General features: G+C 40.2%; 2 protein-coding genes across 2 annotated transcripts in view; both read left to right on the top strand.

Moving 5' to 3' along the window:
* The window catches only part of AGBL4 (AGBL carboxypeptidase 4), a 1,406,728-nt gene that overhangs the window by 869,864 nt on the left and 518,886 nt on the right, over nt 1-17,978 (top strand). The gene's annotated exons all lie outside the window — the stretch shown is intronic.
* BEND5 (BEN domain containing 5) overlaps nt 1-17,978 on the top strand; it is a 44,371-nt gene that overhangs the window by 22,983 nt on the left and 3,410 nt on the right. The window contains exons 4-5 of the mRNA XM_065409731.1: nt 4,090-4,238; nt 10,518-10,731. Of these exons, the coding sequence (XP_065265803.1) occupies nt 4,090-4,238; nt 10,518-10,731 (363 nt within the window). The remainder of the gene's footprint in view (nt 1-4,089; nt 4,239-10,517; nt 10,732-17,978) is intronic.

Below are 17,978 nucleotides of genomic sequence, written 5' to 3'. Positions count from 1 at the left end.
GGAGGAGGAGCTGGATATGCTGGTACAGCACCAGCGGAGAATTGACCCACACCAGAAGAATTCTCATATGGCCATATTCAGCTGCTTTCTGGACACACACACACACACACACACACACACACACACACACACACACACACACACACACACACACACACACACACACACACACACACACACACACACACACACACACACACACACACACACACACACACACACACACACACTCTCTCTCTCTCTCTCTCTCTCTCTCTCTCTCTCTCTCTCTCTCTCTCTCTCTCTCTCTCTCTCTCTCTCTGTGAAAGAGAGAGTCAAAGAGTCTTATAAGCAAATGGCAGTAGAACTGAACAAACAAACATTTACTGCAGCACCATGAGTAACAGTAAATCGGCAGCAAATCAAGAACAGTGTCTAAAAATCCAAGATTTCCCAGATTCCTCAATATCATGTGCGTTCCCTTTCTAGTAGACATGGGGAAAAGCAGAGGCTTCCTGCCACAAAAGGGAAGTGCTGAACAATGCGCCTCCACACATCTCAAGTAGCATCAAAGCCTGCAATGTGTCTTTGAGAGAATGAGGTGATCCACACACTGTGGAAAGCCTGGCATCTGTTGATACTGCAGCTGAAGCTATTGTGGTTCCATATTGAGCAACCACTAATTCAGAAACACTCCCCCTAAAGAAAAACTAAAAATTCGGCGTGAACTTGAAAGGTTTCTTTACTTTTTCCCATTCTTAAAAATTGTCTTTGCTGTATTTTAAAATAATCATTATGTAGTAAATATTTGCATTTTTGAGCCTTGGAGCCGTGGCCAATTTCTTTCACTCGCTCCCTCCCTCCCTTTATTTAGAAAAACAAAAAAAGAGAGAGCAAAAAAAGCTACAAAGAGAGAGAAACTTTAAAAAGTAAATTTAAAGTGTGGTGCATGGCAAATTAGGCACGCAACTCCCATTAGCAATAAAGCAATAGAGTGAGTTGCATGTCTAATTCACAACATGCTGTGCTGAAAATGCAGTCTTTGGTACTTAGTGAAAAGAACTGTGAAGCCTATCCAGTTAGATGCAGCTTTATGGGTTTTTGGAGGGGAGGGAGCAAGCTTTTAGAGTATAAAATAAGGCATTTTTAAGGCTTTGTGTCTGTGGCTTCCAAGCAATAAAGCATCAGTTAAATTTGATATTTTTGTGGCTCCTGAGACTTGCTGCTACAGTGGACTTTTACCAGTTACTCTTCTTTAGGGAAATCTGGAAACCAAACCCCAGCTGTGGCAATATACTGGCTGTAAACAAACAGTAAAAAAAACCTCCAAGTAGAAAATAGCATAAATGTTTAAACCAAGAAACACTTTTCAGTCTAGGAAGAAAATACTTCAACGTAGGTTTTTTTCCCCCCCTGAATTTTCCTTCAAAGCACAGAATTGTACATCTTGAGGATTACTTTCCTTGAGCTCATTGAACAGTTTGTCTCAAGAAAAGGCAGGAATGTTCTCTTCCCTGCCTATAGTCAAGACAATCTCTAGGGCAGTGGTTTTCAACCTTTTTTTCATGTGCAGACCCCTAAACAATTTGGAATAGAGATGCAGCCCCTTTGGAAATTCAACCTCTGGTCTGCGAACTCCTACCATAGAAGTCTTACACTGAAAACTGACTGAACAGAATTCAACTGTAAATGTTGCACGTGCTCGGCATGGCAGTTGACACAATGTGAGAAAGGGGGCTAAACTGTGGGCTTCTATGGTAATGACAACACTTCCGGATTTTGGCCTGTAGGTGGGGGTATTCAAATACTTTTGATTGATGAGAAAAACAAAGTAAATAAGGATGCGTTGTTTAGTCCTTCTCATAACACAAGTAGGGGTCACCCAATGAAATTAATAGGCAGCGGGTTTAAAACAAACAGAAGTATTTTTTTCACACAACGCACAGTGTCAGTCTGTGGAACTCTTTGCCAGAGGATGTTGTGAAGGCCATGACTATAATAGGGTTCAAAAAAGAACCAGATAATTAACGGAGGATAGGTCCATCAATGGCTATTAGCCAGAACAGGCAGGGATGGTGTCCCTAGGCTCTGTTTGCCAGAAGCTGGGAATGGGCGACAGGGGATGGATCACTTGATGATTACCTGTTCTGTTCATTCCCTCTGGGGCACCTGGCATTGGCCACTGTTGGAAGACAGGATACTGGGCTAGATGGACCCTTGGTCTGACCCAGTATGGCCGTTCTTATGTTCTTAATGCCTTTTTGGGGATCTGAAACTTTATTTTCATAATCACCGTTCATGGACCCCTTAAACATAGTCTGCAGACTTCCAGGAATCCACAGACCACAGGTTGAAAACCACTGCTTTAGGGTAGTTGTGTATCAGTACCCTGCTTGTTCAGTTCATTAAAGAATGTGGGAAGAGGTTGAACATTTCTACCACATCCACTCATAAAAGAGAGTCTTGCAGATGATCTACTGCTATGCGTGGTTTTGCCAGTTTTAAATGGAACTGTTCAGTCTTTACTTGGTGCCAACATCAGTGTCTGCTTGTGTATGATGTTGCAGATGTCTGTGGATGCTGCTGTGAAACTATAATGCAAATGTTCTGTCTTTCATGTGGTTCTGTATTGGTACCATACTTGCATTCATTTCCTAAGAAACCCAATAGTTGTCACTGCAGAATAGAGTTGTCCAAAGAACTGGAATTTTTGGTCCTTGACAATAAGCTAAATGAATCCCACTAGGTCTAAGTGCAAAATAACTGATATTTACGTCATGTACAAGCAATGTTAAGCCACATGGGGAAATTGCTATTTTTTGCATACTAAGCTTTCATATGATTCTGTGCAGCATAAGGAGTAAAGGATGCCATAATAGTTTCAGATACAGAGAATGTCCAAGAAATATGATACAGCAGCTATACTGCCATTAGCTGAAACCGCAGTCTGATTTGCTGGGTTAGAGCAAGACAAAACTTGGGGCTATGTATACACAAAGAGAGATGGCAACTGCTGAGACTCATTTCCACAGTTAAAGGTTATTAAATTAGTTATGTGGTTATTCAAGACTCAAATGTTAGATATGCAATGCTAACTCACTCCAGCATAGTGTAGTTCTAGGGAATATGAGTTATTCTTGTCCTTCGGTCCTGATCCTGCAACTGATACTATACTGACCTGTACCTGTACAAAACTACGTTGTCTCTAATGGAGCTTCATGTGGTATCATGTGGTTTGCTCACACGTATGCTTTCAGGATCGGAGCCTTAGACTGTATTTACTGGTGCTATCACAGTTATAATTAATGAAATTATAAAATCCATTTCACAAATTGTATTATTTGATCCTTTTAGGATCACTTTGTAGTAGCAGATCTGGGGAGGGGGGGGGGAATTCTGAAGAGCTGGTGTCATTGATAGTTAATTTATCTTCCTTAGAAACTTCAAACATCTGCTTAGCAATCTTCCATTGTTTAAACTGCGCTTAATTTTTGTTGATTACATTAAAATACAAATCTGTAGCTGATAGATCAGGCAATCAAAATTCTAATGTATGTTGTGTTAACACTTAGATGTTCCTTAAATTCATGGCATTTTAGCATAAGTATCCCAAGTCCATTCACTTATCTGTACCATTTCTATTCATTCTTATTTTACATACCCCTATTTAAAGAATGTTTTTAAATATTTTTAATTTTTTCCATGAACAAGTATAGATAACACATAATTTTCCAAGTAACTATACAGTATTTCTAATTTGAAGGATAACTGTTACCACCTCTGGTTTATATGTTCAACTCTGTTGTATTATCATTCCTTTGAGTACAGGTTATAGCTACTTCACCCATATTCTTTGAACTGTCCATACACACACTTATTTTTAAGCATGATTCTTTAGCGTTAAGTGTTTAAAGCAGGAATGGGTTAGAGCCTCAATTCTTACCCCGATTTTTATTGGGGACTGTTCAGATGAAGGGTTTTGCTTTGGACCCACTTCCATTCTAAAACAAACATGACTAATGTGGTGGTCTATGCTGACCATTGGTCAGTAAAATGATTGATTTCATGTTCTTTGGGATAGCAGACCAATCTCTTTTCTTAACTGTGTAGGTCCTGCCATTGAACTTGAAAAAGGAAAACCAGAATCAATTGAGCCTGAGCCTGAGATACAGAAAACATTCAGTGAGGAAGCGAATACATCAACATATTATCCTGCCCCTGTTCCAGTAATGGACAAGTATATTCTCGAGAACGGAAAGGTATTTGAAACTAAATACTTTATAAATAGTCTTTAACTGTTCTTCAGGTGGATTTCATACCAAACTTTCATGACATTAGAATCTTTGCTGTAAGCTACTACTGTGTTTGGTGTTTTCCTAAATTTTCACAAAGTACAATAGTATCTGTATAAGATTACAGGAACATCACTCTGTGTATCACTCAGAAGCTTATGTCTGTAGAGTTGGTAGGAAATGATGGAAATAGCTACAAACATGGTTGGTGGCTCTTTTTTTTTTTTTTTTTTTTTTTTTTTAATTCAGAATATTATCAGGATGAACCATCACTGGGCGTAGGCGCCGACTCTGTGGGTGCTCCGGGGCTGGAGCACTCACAGGGAAAAATTAGTGGGTGCTCTGCACCCACCAGCAGTCAGCTTCCCGCACCACCACCTCCGCCTCCTCCCCTGATTGCGCCACGTCCCCGTTCCTCCGCCTACCTCCCAGCAGTTGCCGCCGCCAAACAGCTGTAGCAAGCTCCGGGAGGGAGGGGGGGAGGAGTGGAAACATGGCGTGCTCAGAGGAGGAGGCAGGGCTGGGGCAAGGATTTGGGGAAGGAGTTGGAATAGGGGCAGGGAGGGGGCCGAGTTGGGGCGGGGACTTTGGGGAAGGGTTTGGAATGTGGGCAGAAGGGGGTGGAGTCGGGGTGGGGCCAGCGGCAGAGTGGGGTCGAGCACCTACCGGGGCCAGTAGAAGTCGGTGCCTATGTCACTGGGTATTGTGATCTGTTACCATCCAGTTTTTAAATTCTCAGCCATTTTGACTTGACAAATTACACCCATACAGTGTACAGCTACAGAAAGCATGTATCTGTGGCATGCCAAAAGTTCTAGACCACTGTGATCTCAGAGGTAACTCAACCAATTGCCTCCTTTACTCTACAGCCAAGTTGAATGCAACAGTTTCACTGGTTGCATGAGGGAGACTGTAGATTTTGGCAACTGCCCCCTGCACAAAACACACATCTCTCAATGCAACCCTCTCTAGACACAAATCAACACAACCACCCCCGCACACTGCAATCAGCACACACAGTAACCCCAAACATGCCTCACCACAACATATACCCTTCATTCGCAATGTGTACAAATTCATATCTCTTCCAGCACAACACAGCCCTCCATTCAACAGCACGATCAGCACACACCACAACTCCAAACGTCACTCTGAGTATTTAAAATGTTTGAGTTAGTGTGAGACGATGGAAATAACTACAAACATGGTTGAGAACTCTTGTTGTTCACCAGGTTCTGTCATCACTGGAGGTTCATGACTTGTTTACTGTCCAGTTTTTAAGTTCTCAGCTGTTTTCAACTTTTTTACATTTATGACTTTACGAATTACACCTATGTGACAGCATGGGGTTGCGGGTACTAATCCCTAAATAAAAGACAAATATGTACCATATTTGAAACTGATAATTGGTGGTAAGATGATCAATGATACTTTGAAGTGAATGCACACAGTCAATATACGGAAAAGGACACAATGAATAAACTTTAGTGTTTACGTAAATCCACTGAAATTATACCATGCTCAGCAGATCCCCATTCTTGGGATGTGTATGCAATTAGTGCCGCAATTGGAGAAAACTCTAGAAAGCAATAGCCACATCAGGCTCCCCCGTGCTCCTTTTGGCTACCAAATATTATTTAACATAGTTACAGTGGCAGAAAAACATAGCACATTCTATTTCATCTTAAAATCAACATCACACTATTGATTGCATCTGGTTTTTGACATTTCCCTTGAATATGAAGTTATAATAATAATTCATTGTTCTATATTTTAACAGAGATATCAAAACACTTTGTTTGTTGGGATTTAGATCATTGTAACCATTTAAAAACAATTGATATATTTTGGTGACACACTTAAGGTGGCCAATTTTTAACGTTTTCACTAATTCATACCATTCTTTTTGTTAACCTGAACTGCAGTGGAGTTGTAGAAAGGCTATTTTACAAACTTCACACTTTGGGGTATTGGATGTGATCATGGTAGGATTCTCACTCATGTCAGAGAAACTCTTCTCTATCCCAAAAGAGAGGACAGCATTAAAGAAGAAAATGTAAGCAGAGCCTGTGGTGTGTGTTAGTCAGATACATTGTTCATGTTGTCATGGTTACTAAAGTATTCTGTTCTTGTTGTTTGTTTTTGTTCTTGGAGGTTGATCCTGTGCTCAGTGATTTCAGTGGCAAAGCTCCCATTGACTTCAACAGGCAAAGGATCTTACACTTGGTTGGTGCCTGTCATCCAAAGATCACAAAATACTTACAAAACTGATTTCATTAGGCCTCACAGCAGTACCTCTGAGAGTAGTAGATAAGTATTATCATGCCAGTTTTACAGAAGGGTAAAAAGAGGATGGGGGAATAAGTTACTTGCCTAAGAATATACAGCAAGTTAGCAACAGAGCTGGAAATATAAAAGAGAACCTAGGATTCCTGTGGTCAAGTGGTCTACTATAACCACAGACCTCTGTTTGATACCAACGATAACATTTCCTTCGAATAAATGAAAAGCTCTCAAGAATGGAGACTCTGTTTGAAACATGAATCTTTAAAAAATGTTTGTTATAATGGGCTATTTTAAGTAAAAACTCGTGAATACATGACGTACTTAAGGTCTAGAAAGAGACTAAGGCATCTATGCATGTTAATATGGAGCTGCTAGCTGTACCCTGGAATACACTATACTTAGCTTTTTGATAAAATGGAGCATTCAGCTTTCTGGTTTTCATTTAGTAGTCAAACCCAGAATTCAGCACTTCAGAATGCTACTGATTTTTTGTTTTAAATCTCCTTGAAATATTCTAAACAATTCCATTGTGTTTCTTATTTAGAGGTATTTGTATTTTAGTCTTGGAAAGTCCAAAATCATCCTGACTTCTGAGCACTAGCTGCTGGCTGTGATTGGAGTTGTTTCACAGAGTATGGGGATGGAACCAAAAGAGAGTGCTTTAAAATAAATAAATTAAATAAATAAATAAAAAGTAATTATAGAAAGACTGATCAGAGTGGGGAGAAGGAAGTAATTATATATTGAGGATTATGTAACTTGTTTGTCCATTTTTTTTTTTTTTTTTTTAACCTATGTTGTAACATTCTTTAAAATATCTGGTCATGAAAGGAATATTTTTATGCATGACTAGTTTTAAAAAAAAAAACTATAATCTGCCTTTTGCAGTTTCACCTCTGTCTGAAGAAATTATATACAGAAGAGGCAATTTGCTTGTGTTCATGCTTTTAAGAAAGCTAGACTCTTTACTTGATTGCCAGATGGCAATCAGTAACTAGAACGTTAATATTTCGACAGTTAAGGTTTTAAACAATGCTACTTAAGGACACTGTGAAGGGACCATCATCTCTTGATTGCCTCCTTACAGCTGGGTGCAGTATTTACTCCTGGGGGAATTCTGCGCATCTGCGGACACACAGAATTAATCTGTCTCGCATAATTTTGTATTTTCCCGCATAAAAACATTTTGCCCAAGTGCTGCAGTTCTGCCTTTTGCCCACCAGAGGCTGCTGTGGCGCTAGAACAGCCATCATGAATGCAGCTGGCTGTTCTGGTGCCACAGCGGCCTCTGGTGGGCAAAAGGCAGAACTGCAGCACTTCTGGGGCAAATTACAAAATTCTATGCCCAGTGCAGCAGAACTGCCCTAGGAGTAGAGTTCATAACATCACCCTGTCTGCGGTGCCAGGTTAGGACAGAGTGGGGCACAAAGGGCTGCTGTGGGGTTCAGAATGGCTATGGGGGTTGGGGGAGACAGACTGGAGCATGGGCTCAGGAGCTAGTGGGGACGGGATGGGGGCTGCAGAGCTTTGGGGATGAGGGGTGCAGGGACGGGGCAGACATGCCTGACTGAATTCTTGAGGTCAGAGGCTTGGGGTCAGCCAGGGTCTGCATGGGGGAAGCTTCCCAACACCCTAACAATCCTCTCCCTTTACCCCCCAAGAAAAACCTCCAACCCACACCCAACACCCTCCAGGTTCACTCCTAGGTGCCTTCCCTCTCCCTCAGGTTCAGGAAATACAGTTCTGTATTGTAATGTAAATGTATTACACAAAGTTCTGTATTAATATGCCTAGTAAGGAATCTATTTGTCTTAAAAAAAAAAAAAAAAAAATTACCAGAATATTTTTTTTGGTCCATATTGTTAGACATACTTGCTGACAGATATTTTGAAATAAATTGCCAAAATAATGGTAACTGGCATGATTATATTGTGTTATTTTGACAAAATATGCAGAATTTTCAAATATCGTGTGCAGAATTTTTAATTTTTTTGGTGCAGAATTCCCCCAGAAGCAGTTATTGCAGTCCTTCATCCCTGGAGCCTCAAAGTCCAAATGAACCCCTTCTGGGGTATTCGAGTCCAATAAATAAACTGTCTATTCGCCCTTGCTGGGGTCTTCAGCTCCATCTCTGGGGCCCTTTAAATTCAGCCTTTTGTTCAGGCTCACAAATAAGCACCATCCTTTCTTTGGGGTTTATACCACTTTACCTGTGGCCAGTAGAGGAACCTGGGCCCACCCACTACTCCGAGTTCCAACCCAGGGACTCTATACACAGTGGCCACATACTGTTTGATTAGTTATTTTTCTGCTTTTTTCCTTGGTGTTTTCCCACCTGGGCCCTTTAGCTTTACCCTTATCTCAGGTCCTCCCTTCCCTCCCTCCATTCAAAGCAAGCTATGCAAAACGCAGTCAGAAAACAAACTCTGGCTATTCTTCAAGTTCCTTTGGCCAGGACTGCTAAGGCCAGGCAGCTCCTCTTATTTGGGTCACCAGGGCCTTGGTTGGCTGTTGCTTGCCTTTCTAGCTTTTTGGAGGACCAGGACTCTCGAGTTTCCAAAATGGCCACTCTGGAGACTCCTCTGTGGGCAAGGTTGAAGGACCTCCTTTGCTGCTGTTTTTGTTTCAGCTTGCTGCTACTTGGGATGGGGTGTAGTAGGACCACAGGGCTCCCAGCAGGGAGCCACAAAGGCCGAATACACCATATCACAGACACTGTTATAATAAAAATGATTTTCAGGCAATAGCTTGCGGTCCTAATTCAGGAAAAACTCCAGTTGAAGTCATTGAGAATTTTGATTGAACAGAGACTCAGAGGTTGGACCTATGAAATTTAAAAATGTCTTTGCCCATTTTCAGTGAACGTAATAAGACTCTTTGCATGTATAAAGTCACTCCTTTGTGTGTGAGCTGTGCAATGCAGATCTTTTATGAGCAACATAGATAAAATTTTAGATAATTGAACATGAAAGATGTAAAAAAAACCACTTAAGTTTACTGTTAGACTATTTTCCTTTTTTTATGATGTAAAAGTTTTTTTAAAATTCTCAATTTTTGTGAGAACTGAACTTGGGTTGTCACAGTACTTGTGTCCATTATCTTCCCCCCCCCCCCCCTTTAGGATTTTGTCCATTTGAATATTCTAAGGAAGGAAGCTCCCTTCTTCCTTCCCTTTTCCAGTATTACAGAAATATTGTTGCATTTCTCCATAATAGTAGTTCAGTTGTAGCTATTAGGAATGGACAAACTTCATTGCTGGAATTAGGTTTTGTGAAGCTTGCACGCAGTCTTTTGGGTTCAAAGGGTTAACAATTAATTGGAGTGCTGAACTCCTCCTTCCACCTCACCAACCACCACCCTTGTAATTTAAACGGGGGGGGGGGGGGGGGGGCTAATCCAACTCCAATTGAAGTCAACATGAGGTTTATCACAGACTTCAGTGGGACCAGAATTTGGCCCATAGTGTGCTTCCCTCCCCACCACCTCCCAAAGTGTGATTTGAGTAAATGGGGTTCTCCTGGTAAAAGGGAAGCCTGTGCTGTGTACTAAGAATAGAACATTTTTCCTTGCCCCAAATTAGGCTGGCCCAAGTGATTGGCTTGAATACAGTGCATATAGAGAGTACTAGATATACTTGCTAATTATAATTTTTCTCTGTCCTATTTCTGGTCCTTTTATCATAGTCTTTCAGGAGAGAGACTATTGGGGGGGGGGGGGGAGAGGAGTTAAGAGTAAAAGGACTGGAAAAACAAAGGAAAGTGAAACACAAAACGTAAGAGTTCGACTCAAACTTACTGACCCACAATGTTGGACAGGGTTCAAAACTAGGCAAACTGAATTTGCTTAGTCTTTATTATTATTATAGTACCTAATACTAGTGTTCATACAGTGCTTGGACACTGTTGTGTGCCGCGTACCATAGATGCTAAATTCTTGTTTGTTTTTATTACTACTTTCTAGGTCCATCTGGGCAGTGGAATCTGGGTAGATGAGGAGAAATGGCACCAGCTGCAAGTAACACAAGGAGATTCAAAGTATACAAAAAACCTAGCGGTAATGATTTGGGGAACAGATGTTCTCAAGAACAGAAGCGTCACAGGAGTTGCAACCAAAAAAAAGAAAGATGCAGTTCCCAAGCCACCTCTCTCACCTCACAAATTAAGCATTGTCAGAGGTAGGTTACTTGAAAACTGGGTTCCTGCTGTGTAGTTTAAACATTAATCACTGAGATGAAAAATGCTTCTCTCTATCTTGTGTAAAATTCATCCACTTAAAAACTAAAATAAAAGTTACTATTGCAACACAAACTGCTCCCCTCCCAGAAACAGACACTTGCTTCAATAGCCAGATACAGTGCAGTCTTTCGAGGGCCCAGTGCTACAAGATGACTTTGGTGGGGTTCAGGGTGCTCATTATGTCAAAGCAGGCATTTGAAGGTAGGCCCCAAATGAGCTTTGCAGACAGCACTCTCTGATGGAATTTGTTGCTAACTTACTGATGTTTTGTAATGCATGTATCACTTTTGACAAGCACTGGAATAACTTTACAACATTACAGCTATCCATGGGGAGAGAGCCTTTCATTTCTCCCATCTCTAAGATACAACTTCCTCTGGGGTGGGGCACTAAAGCCATTATTATAATGTCGGTACAAATCTTCATCTCCCCTTCCAAAAACAGATGTATAACAGCTTTTCCATTTGAACCAAAGTGAATTTAGATGGGTAGAAATCAATTTCTGTCCCTAAGTTGAAATTTGAGCAAGAAATGTAGATCAATGACTCTAATTGGGCAAGAAGGATTGTCATGAGACCTTGAATGACCACGAGCAAGCATCCCATGTGCAAGGTGCTGAAAGAGTCAAACAGTGCTTGTCCTTTATTTTAAGTGACTAATAAAGTTCAATCTTTTTGTATCATCATGCTTGCATTTTACACTGTCACTTCTAACAGTCGTCTTCGGTTCTACAGAGTCCTCTCTCAGTTAAAACTGAGCCAATTCCCCATGGAATTTTGATCAAGATTGGGGTGTTAGCCTCTGCATTCTGCCTCCTAAAGCTCCCTGTGCCGTTTCAGTGGGATATTATTCTAAATTGCTATGTAGGGTTCCTGCGAGCTGTATTAAATAGCGTCTGTATTCCAATCAAAAGTGGCTGTATTTTGGAAGCAGGAAATATAATTTCTGTACGTATAGGTTGTAAAGTGATCTTATTTCCAATTCCCTCATCCCAACTCACTCCTGTAATTAGTTATACTCATTTCTTGTGCCTTGGACTTCAATTGGATTATAAGAATTTTGGGGCAGGGGATCATGCTTTCTTCTGTATGTTCAGTGCCTTGCTAAAGGGGCTCCATTTCTGGTGGGTGACTCATGGTGTTACCATAGCACCAGTAGTAAAGTAGTATGACATAATATCTTGGTTGTAATGAAACCACTGAGTAGCTATGACTGTTGCCCACCAGCTTCTACTTGCAATAATTGGGTAAATCTCTACAGGAGAAAAGAATGGTCGCTTAAAAAAAGTAATTATTCCTCAAGACGATTAAAGCAGACTTTTATAGGTAACTGATTATAGGGTTTGTAGTTCTGCTTGTTGGCTATTACTTAGTGGGTTTTTTCCCCTCCACCAAATCACTGTATGAAGGCTAACATAGAATTCAAACAGATGATGGGCTTTTAGGGCAGAGACTGGGGGTGTGCTGCCTGTGAATTTACTTAAATCTCTCCCAAAGGTTTCACACTGTGATGAGTGACCTTCACAGAGATTAATCAGTCTCCAGAAGTGTGAGCTGCAATAGTCCAGTTTCAGGCCTGACAAGTTGCATAATTCCTATAAACAAGAGATGGGAAATCAAGGCAGGAAGCTAGAAACTTCCTCTTGATCCTCTGCCTCAAAACTTAGTTAGCACTATAAACTAATTCAGCTATTTCTCCAACAAGTTGGAAAGGAAGAGAGAGAGGGAAAACTTGTTTTATTTTTAAATACGCACAAAGTGTCCAGATACTGCAGTGACAGAATAGAATAGATGGATGGATGAGCTTAGTATAAAAAGCAGGGCTTTGGAGCGGAGCATGGAGCTGGAGCACGGAGCAGTGGAGCTGCAGGTTTTTGCCCGGAGCTGGAGTAGAGCCGGAGCACAGAAAATCTTGACTGCTCCAGTTTTTTTTTTTTTTTTTCATTTTCAATCCAAAATGAATGATATTTAGGAAGAAAGTCCTAAAGGTGCCAAAAAGTTTTAGATTGCATAACAATTGATATTAACATCTATGTTACCACTTTACGTAATATGTCAGTTATTCTCACTTCGGCCGAAATCAAGATTTAATGTACAGATACAAAATTACAACGTTTTTTGGAGATAGTTATCTGATTCTTTAATAAAACATATCAGACATCCGGCAACACTGCAGACTGCTCCCACCCTTGTGCCAAGGTTAGGCGAGTACGTACTCGCATAGATTAGTTAGATTAGTATGTGTTGATACTTCTTTTGTAAGGGTTGATCAACGAGATGCGCTGAGTGCTGCGATTACGGAAAACTGTGACGCAAGACGCAACATTTAAGATATCACAAACAGGTATATTGCAAAAAAAAATGTTTTTGTTTATTGCTATATTAAGATATCGCAAGACATATTAACCACTTAAGCTCATTTCTCACACGGGCTCCCGTTACCGGTCCATTTGTTCATTTGTACATGCTCCCGTATCACTCTGGCGGACTTATTTTATATGTCATCTGTTCAATGGTCTTTTGGTAGCGTTGTTTTGTAATTTTAAATTTATTGAAAAAATCACGTGCAGCAGGCATATAAATATACAGTAAACATTTTTGCATAAATTAGGAGTGATTTTTGTGATATATCCAGAGTGATTGGAAAATGTCCAACACAACTTTGGGGGTGGATCCTTAGGTCATTTTAAGAAAAAACGTTTCTGTGAACACGTGTCCTAAAATTCTTCCTAAGGGAGCAGTCCCTTCAAGGAGGTGATGAAAAGTTAATTTCTGATTTAATATCTCAAAAACGCTTTAATATAAAGTAATGAAATTGTCTGTGTCTTAGCATTAGTATGTGCTACCATATTACATTATCCAAAATTATTTAAACCATAGGTGTCCCAAACTGGCGGTTGGTCATTTTTATTTCATATTTCAAGAAAGGCTTGTTGTCGACTGCCCCTGACTACGAGGTGGTAATAATGTTCCATAATAAGTTGTTAATTTTTGGTTATTTATTAATTATTGCGTTTAAAATTTATGGTTCCAAAGTTGAAAAATAAGTAATAAGTAAAATTGTTTGCATCATTCTAAGCATTTAAGCAGATTAAAAATTTTAAACAGTTTTTTCGGAAATGGTTAATTATACAAAATACATTAAGAGTACCATTTTAATGCATGTTTTAGCATTAAATCATATTCCAGGGTCGTATCTGTTAAATAGTCAAAGATTTAAAAAATATTAAATAAAATTGGCCTAGTCCCCCCCCAGTTCATGACGCCTGATCGAACGTTGGAAATAGACTTTAACGGGAAAGCAGATTCAAACTGCAAGCACAGTCCTTTTTAGTAAAGAGAGCAAATTTTTGGAAATATGTTTTTCCTTCATCAGGCTGGAAACATTATACAAGATAGAGCAAACAACAGGTTCTATCATCTTGTATAATCTATTCAGGCTGATGAAGGAAAAACATATTTCCAAAAATTTGCTCTCTATTAAAGGGACTGTGCTCGCAATTTGAACCCACTTTCCCGTGAAAGTTTATTTTTAACCTTGTAACGTGTAGCCTTGTTACTTCCCAACAATTAATGTTGTAGAACAGCGATAGCACGTACTAATGCTATGGCACAAAGCAAATTTCATTGATATATCTATATTAAAGCATTTGAGATATTAAAAACGTGGAAAATATTTTGAATATTTTTACTGCAAAATTTCATAAGAAAAACGAACTTGCAATTTATAAATAAAAATTTATGTATATTAAAATACTTATTACTTCATTAAAACTGCAAGAAACCTGTTAAAATATTAAAATATACTTTAATAATTTGTGTAAAAAGAAAATGCGATAATTTTTGTCCAGTAAATCCAAAATAAAGTCGAAGTACCTTAATTGGTTAAGATATCACAAGCAGGTACATTATAAAAAGATGTAATGCTTTTGTTCATTGCTTTTTGAAGATCATAACAAGAAACATTTGGATGCGGTAGCAGCACAAGAAGATTTGGCCATAGCTTCAACAAAAAAATCAAATCTGCCCCCCATGATTGATAGCCGATTTACGGAAAAGGATCTCAATGACTTATTTACTTTTGAATTTGAAAAGCCCAAATTTGGGCTTTTGGGAAAAGCAAAGAAGAAATCGGCAACGTGCAAGGTGGAAAAGGAAGTGAATGGCGAGCTCAAACCATGTAGCTTCAAGACAAGTGAAGCAAGTGCCGTGAAAAGTTTCAACCTTTGGCGGCATGTAAAACGTAACCATCCTGAAAACTATGCGGCTCTGGTTACAAAAAAGGACCAGGAAGATGAGGCAAAACAGAAAGCTGACGCGGCTAAACGACGTTCATCTGGCTCTTTGAAAACTCCTGGAGAAAAGACTTTTTGCGGAGCTTCATCTGAAAAGAAACCCAAAATTGAGCAAACAAAACTTGACTCATATTTGAAGTCCTCAAAGGTTACAGTCACCATGGATGCCAATACTTTCCGTGAAGGGCTGATGGAAATGGTTTGCTTGAGTTCAACACCACTCACTACCTTCAGGCTAAAGAACAAAGGATTCCAAAAAATTGCAGGTGAAATGGGTCGGCAGGTTGGTGTTTCGACGGGGCACGATGCGGTTCGTCATTTAGTTGTCAGCACAGCTGAGTCTGGTCGCAAAGAGCTCAAGAAAGCTTTGGAGCAAAAATTGTGCTACCTGAAAATGGATGCAGCAACCCGTGGAAACAGAAATTTCCTTGCAATCAATGCTCAGTACTACGAAGAAGGAAAAGATAAAGCTGTGGTAAAAACCTTGGACATAATCGACACTGAAGGGTGTCACAATTCTTCGTATGTGAAAAGTCAAGTAAAAGCTATTTTAGAAAAATTTGGGATCCGTGAAATGCAAGTGCTGAGCATCTGCGTTGACAATGCAGCAAACATGACGTGTGCCGTCAAAAATTTCAGCGAGGACAATGAAATCATTACGACCTCTGAGAACAGGGATGTGGACAGAACTGAAGCTATGTTGTCTGATGAAGGAACTAAAGGAATGAATGAAATCGAACTCAACGTGGATGCTGCTGCGCAATGGGTTAATGACCCTAGCCTCATACTTCCAACATGGCTTCATGAGGATGACTCAAAAGTCCAACTGATGAGGTGTGGTATTCACACTCTTCAGTTGGCAATCTGGGATGGACTGAACAAAGAACACGCGAAGAAATTTCTGGCAAAAATTCGACAAGTCGTTGTCAAACTACAAACCCCAAGTATTCAAAGTGTTCTGCTTGATCTACATGGGGTAACTCAGTCATTGGATACTGTGACTCACTGGGGTTCAACATTTGCGATGATTGATCGGCTTCTCGTTTTTCAGTCTTACTGTGAACAAATGGCTGCTGCTGGAACAAGAGAACTCAAGTTAACAAAAGCTGAATGGGACGAAGTGAAGAACCTGCGAGACCTCTTGGCAAAGCCAAACCAAACAACTGTGAATCTTCAAGCTGTTGATGTAACCCCGGGAGTTTTAATGAAGGAATGGCGAAAACTGTCAAAATTCTTGCAAGAAAATGGTGGACAAATTGCAGAAGGAATTCTGTCCTCCATGCAGAAACGCGAAGAGAAGCTTTTTGACAATATTCATTTCCTTGCTGGAGTTTATGTTGACCCACGGTATCGGATTCTTCTTACCTCAAGGGAAATACCAAAGGCAAAGGAAGGCCTCCTTGATATTGCTCAACGACTCGAAAAACAAAATTTATTGCTACATTTGAACTCAGCGAAAGAGGTTGAAGAAAATGAAACACAACAAAAGGAGTCAACAATCGAATGTGCGGTTTCTGAAAGTTCACATCCTTCAGAAGTAGCAGGCTGTTCTCAAACTTCCGTCTCCACTCTGAACTTGTTCGAGCGTCCATCCCTGAGACGTCTTCAGCCATCACGGGGAAATGGAGATAATTCAAGCATCAATTCTTCAGAAGATGACGACTTCGAAAAGGAATTGGATAAACAAGACAGACGCCAGCGAGTTTCTGCGATTCATAATTGTAATGAAGCATTATTTGAGAGAAACTTTCAGGAAGATTGTGAGGCGATGGAGTCTATTGGTAGGCTAAAAGTTAAGTCTGTTTTTGAGGCCATTCACAGCTACCCACACCGCATTCAGGCTGCCTGTAGAATTGCTTCAAGCATGCCAACAACTCAAGCTAGTGTAGAGCGACTGTTTTCGGCTTTAAAGTTTATTTTAAATGATTTGCGGCAGGCTAGGAAAGATGACTTGATTGCTGCAATAATTTTTTACAGAATGAATTATGAATGATTCTAGTTTGTATCATTGACATTTAAATTGTTTTAAAAGTCTGAATAAAAAAATGTGTTTTCAAAATTACAAAGTATGCACTTTTTATTTAGTTAAAAATTAATTTGAGTCGGAGCGCGGAGTCGGAGCGGAGCTGGAGCAGTCAATATTGGTGCCAGAGTGGAGCTGGAGCGGAGCAATTCAAAAATTTGATTGCTCCAAATCCCTGATAAAAAGATAGAGATGCTACCTACATCACTAATGGAGTGTGGATTGTTTTTGTTTTTAGTGTAGTGATTTTTTTGATAGGGGGAATTTCCATTGCAATATAGCTTCAAGCAACAAGAATCCTGTTTTCTCATTCATGATCTCTACCTAATACTCATTTACCAATTGAGAGTTGTAGCCTGGTTGGTGCACCTAAATCAGGCTCTTTTATGTAGGTAACCTGCCTATCATCCCCCAGCACTCCCTTCATACGGGTTTAGGGCAAGATTATTAGAGGGTCGCACAATATTGCATCTGTAGTGAGAGAGAGCAGCATATTAATCTGCCGTTAGTTCACACCCTTACCCCACCAAAACCCTCCTTCACACCCTCCTCCTCAAACTGTGGTTGGGAATCACTTACATACACACCAGGGTCCCTTCTCCTTCCAGGGCAGATATTTGTGGAGAAACTGTGGGTTCATTATAAACAGTATCTCTCCCCCACCACAACTCTAGGTCCTTGCTTGACCTGCTCACACCACCTCTTCAGGTCATTGCTTCCCCCATTACCACCATTCTCCCTTTGCCACACATCCCTCAAAGTGCATCCTATAAAGTTCTCTTATTTCTACAGCAGTGGTTCTCAACTTATTACACATGGTGGGCCGCATATGTGGCCCACAATGTGTTATCTGGGCTGCAGGGGGCAGG

This window comes from Emys orbicularis, chromosome 8 (genome assembly GCF_028017835.1).
Source record: "Emys orbicularis isolate rEmyOrb1 chromosome 8, rEmyOrb1.hap1, whole genome shotgun sequence".
Lineage (NCBI taxonomy): Eukaryota > Metazoa > Chordata > Testudines > Emydidae > Emys > Emys orbicularis.
This window is presented reverse-complemented; position numbering and strand designations above follow the sequence as displayed.